Genomic DNA, 4732 nt, shown 5'->3' on the forward strand with positions numbered 1-4732 from the left:
CGATGTGAATCGACGGATTCGGGCCACTCGTCCAGCCAGCCAGAGGCCCTTGCCCAGTCCATCACAGCCTCTCGTTTTTTTACTGCCAAGCCCGAAACGGGAAGGAGGAGACGGTTGCTGGTCGTCGCGCCAGCGCGAGGCGCGCGACGCGCGTGCTCGCGCGGTCGATCCGCCACCTTCCCCAGCGCCCCCTCGCCTCGCCGTGTCGCCCGCGCGCGGCATGCGCCGGCCGGCCAACCGCCCACGTTTTCCCTAACCACCATCGGGTCGCCACGCCACGCCACGCCGCACCGCCCCTCCCTCCCTCCCTCAACTGCATGGCAACCAACTCCTCGTCTCGTCCCGTCTCGTCTCCACCTCCCCTGCCTCCTGCCGCGTCCATCTATATAACACGGGGTCCACGAACTCGATCGATCGAACGGCGACCGCGGTTGGTGCGCAGAGCTTAGCGAACGCCATTGATCGCCACCGAAACCCTCCCTCTCTCTCGTCTCGGCTCGGCTCGCCTCGCCTCGCCTCGCCCACTAGCCCGCACGTCCGTCCAGGCGACGATGCCGCCGATGGCGACCACGACGGCGACGGCGGCTGCGGCCGACTCCGCGGCGCGCCGCTTCGCCTCGGCCTGCGGCGTGCTCAGCCAGTACGTCAGGGCGTCCGGCGTCTCGGCGCCCGGCGTGCTGGGGGCCGCCCTCCAGGAGCCCGGCTCGCCGGCGGACGGGGCGCAGGAGCTGACCATCTTCTACGGGGGGAGGGTGGTGGTGCTCGACGGCTGCACGCCGGCCAGGGCCGCCGAGCTGATCCGGTTCGCCGCCGCGGCGGCGGCGGCCTCGCAGGGAGCGCCCGTCGCACAGCCGCCCGCGCCGGCGTTCGTCGACATGCCGATCGCGAGGAAGGCGTCGCTGCAGCGGTTCCTGTCGAAGCGCAAGGACAGGTCCGCCGGCGCCGCCCCCGCCCCCGCCCCCGAGGGTCCGCCGTACGCGCATCATGAGGAGGAGCCGGCGCCGCCAAAGAAGAAGGGCAAGACGGAGGCTTCTTCCTGGCTTGCCCTGGGTAGCTTAGGGGACATGCACGCGCCGTGATAACCTCTCAACATGCACGGCAACATTGGTACATCGAGCTGTGATCAGCGGGGAATTGAAACAACCCTTGCTTCCGTAGCACGGTGTTATTAACGTCTAGTAGTAGTAGTAAGTACATCAATTCAAGCCACATGTCGTGGCATGCATGCTCACTGCAGAGCGCGGTAACATAATCGTAACATTCCATCAAAATTTAACCCATGCACTATGTTTCTTAATTTATGTATGTTGTATCAACCATGTGTTGCCAAGTTGCTCGCCTCATATATACTGATGCGCCGTTTATTTATTTTAAATTTAATGATCAATGAGTTTGTCAAAACACTATTATATATGGTACTCCCTCCGTCGGCAGAACGTTTTTTACATTAGTGTAGTATAATAAAAACGTTCTTATATTATGGGACGGAGGGAGTATTACATACAAGAAAATTGATAGAATTGCATTATTCGTACAAATTTGTATAAAACCATTAATCATGGAGGAAAATTTCAACAAAAGAATTCAATGAACTTCATGTCACATCTAGAAATATTTAAATTATAATAGTTCACGTAAAGTGAAAAAAACACAACCCTGTTATGTATGGAACTACAGATAAGGAAAAAACCATTTTCATACAAATTTCATATTCAACCATTAAGCATGGGTGACAATTCTCCAAACAAAATTCATTAGAAGCTTCATAACAACCATAACATGAGGATGACAATTTCCTTTAGCAAACAATGGCGGATCCTTGCTATGTTCAGTTTTTTTTGTCAGGAATCGCCGAGTTTGTCAAAGAAAATTGTCATCCTCGTGGCAACATACTTTGCTATAAGAAACATTTGCTTTGCCGTGCTTAAAAATCTGACGCCGCATTCTAGTTGATCTCTAGGTGGTGATTCGAGGAGTTAAATTTTAGAGGAAACGAGCTAGAGATGCTCTTTGTTAGGACCAAAAGCATACGATCAGTACGATGGTTGTGTGATTTAACACACACGTACAGATGGACAGGACACATTAAAATTAGGGATCGATATCGGTCGGTTTGCTGTATGGGCCCGCACTGATTGCAGTGCAGTGCAGCACGGCATCGTCGTACGCGTACGCACGTCTTGTACGCATTGCACCGCCGTACGTGCGTACGTGCCGTGTCTCCGACCGAGCTGGCCATCAGGCACGGAAACCAGTTGCAGGAACCGCACGTTGATTTCCCGTTGCTTTGCTGCCTTGAGGCGTACTCCAGCTAGTTAACTCGCGACCAATCGCATGTTACATGTGCCTCGATGTGGATGGCTTCATGTGATTTTCGAGCCACCATGCATGCATGCATGCAATGCATGATGCGGCGCTACGTACGGCGCGCCCAACTGTTCGGCGCCCCGGTGGCTTCCGGCCGGCTCCCTCTTTCCTGGCTCCTCCCGATCAACCCACCCCCGCGCGCGCGGCAAAGCGCCCATGAAGCACCGTGCATGCGCACGGAACGGACGTGTGCGTACGTCGTCATGCATTGCGGCGACGTACGGAGGGGAGCACGGGAGAGAGAGAGAGAGAGAGAGAGAGAGAGAGAGAGAGAGAGAGAGAGAGAGAGAGAGAGAGAGAGAGAGAGAGAGAGAGAGAGAGAGAGAGAGAGAGGGGGGGGGGGGGGGGGAATGGGAACGGCATGACGCCGCTGCATGCGCGCGTGCGTGACAGGAGGAGCAAGGGTCGAAAGTGTGCCCCTGTGATGCCGTGGTTGGTTGGGAGGCGAGGTTCGCGTGATCCGCTCGCTCACGCTCATGGGTTGAGGCGCTTTTGGGGCTGCCCGGCAAGCATGCGAGCGTGACACGGACGCCGTACGCATCTTCCTCTTTTTCACCTACGATTAGTTGCATGATGAAATGGGCGTGCATGAGAATGAGACGGTGAGCTGTTGAGTTGTACTATATGTCATCGCAGCTTCTCTTATTAGTTATTAGCGAGAAACCTCGATCGCCAGAAGAAAACTTGTTACTTCACAGAAAGCCAGCTTCAAGTAGGAACAGCTCTCATTTTTTTAGCACGTTGCAGCAAACAGAATCCTATAGTATGTGGATATAGTTCCTTTCGAGAATGGAGCAGGCGGCAAACTTCTTGTGATCCCCGGCCGGCCGGACGTACGGCGTCCCGTGATGACAGAAACAACAAATGCGGACGCATGCATGCACGCCCATCTCATGCTCGCCCGCTCGAAATATTCCTGTACCCAAGACGTCCCGGTCGACGCCAACTACTCCGGCTCTTTCCCGGAAGGCACGCGCGCGCGCGCACTCGTGAGTCCACCGTCGACCGCGAGGGCGAGATGGACTACGGGTTAAAAGGGGAGACGGGCGGACGGACGGCGACGGCCGTGCTCCCGCTTTCAGGGCAGCTACGCGGTCTGTCGCTGCCGGCCTCGATCCCCTACGTGTCGCGGCCACCGAGTCACGAGGAAAAACAATTCGGTGGTCGCGCCAGCGTGCATGACGGCGACCTTGGGCTTCGGTGGTGGGTGCAGGTTCCATCTATCTATCTTTGCGACCGCCCGGCGTTCGGCACCTGCGGCTCTACAGAGAAAGAGCATTCGGCATTTGCACATCCCGTTACGCCCCGTTGCCGGTTTGAGCGGCATGTTTTAAGCCATGGCCGGCCGGGCACCGGTTTCTTCCGTTTACTTGGACATCTAATTAGTTCTTCTTCTTTTTTTGCGAAAAACAACTGATTAGTTGGTGCTATCTTAAGAGTGCCATGTAGGATAAATGATGAGGTGGAGAAGATAGAACTCATAAGAGAAGACTTGTCTTCTCTTATTTAAAATAAGACAAGAGATGATCTCTTAGCACAATATGTCTCACCATATTTTTAGGAATTGCTAATTATTGAAGATAAGGCTAAGAGATGACCCATTGTAAACATTTTTCTTTGTCATCTCTAAATTACATGCAAAACTTAAGATAAGACTACCTTATCAACCATTGTACATGCCCTTAGACCTTTTAGGGGGTGTTTGTTTCTTAGAGACTTTTTTACCAAGCGGGAGGGACTTTTTAGGGACTAAACTAGACATTTGGGACTAAATGAAGAAGACTCTCAAGGAGAGTCTTTTTGGGACTTTTTGAGACTTTTTCAACAATGCCCCTCCATGCACCCATTGGCCCGCCACCCCATGGTGTTGTTTGATTGTTATTTTTCTATATACTAGGGGCAACATGGTCATTTAATAACCTCTAGGAAGGGACTAATGACTTTTTAGTCTCTGGAAACAAACAGGGAGAGATTTTTTAGAGACTAGAGACTTTTTAGTTGGGACTAGAAAAAATCCTAGAACTAGAGAATCAAACACCACCTTCGATCACTAAAGTCTTATGTTCCTTTATTACAAAGGAAAGTACCTCTGATGCCCCCTTTTTTTTGCGGGTTATAGTTTCTTCTTCCTACCAAAGTTGAACTTTTTAAAATTTTGACCAAATCTACAGAAAGAGTACATCAACATCTACAACACCAAATTAGTTTCATTTTTATTTGTCATAGATTTATTTTCCAAAAAGAATCCAAAGATGTTAGCACGTTTTTATATGATTCTGATCAAATATGGGGAAGTTTGACTTGGAACAAAGCTAGAACTTCGACTAGTTTGGAATGGAGAAACACCATGGATTTAAACCTGAAG

The 4732-nt window shown here is 52.0% G+C and overlaps 1 protein-coding gene across 1 annotated transcript; it reads left to right on the top strand.

The window, feature by feature from the left end:
- Positions 1-312: 312 nt before the first annotated feature.
- Positions 313-1300, top strand: LOC123084709 (protein TIFY 11a-like). The gene has a single exon (XM_044506199.1). It carries the CDS (start codon positions 552-554, stop codon positions 1077-1079), a length of 528 nt encoding a protein of 175 aa, XP_044362134.1. The 5' UTR covers positions 313-551; the 3' UTR covers positions 1080-1300.
- The last annotated feature ends 3432 nt before the right edge of the window (positions 1301-4732 follow it).

This window comes from Triticum aestivum, chromosome 4A, assembly GCF_018294505.1.
Source record: "Triticum aestivum cultivar Chinese Spring chromosome 4A, IWGSC CS RefSeq v2.1, whole genome shotgun sequence".
NCBI classification, from domain to species: Eukaryota; Viridiplantae; Streptophyta; class Magnoliopsida; order Poales; family Poaceae; genus Triticum; species Triticum aestivum.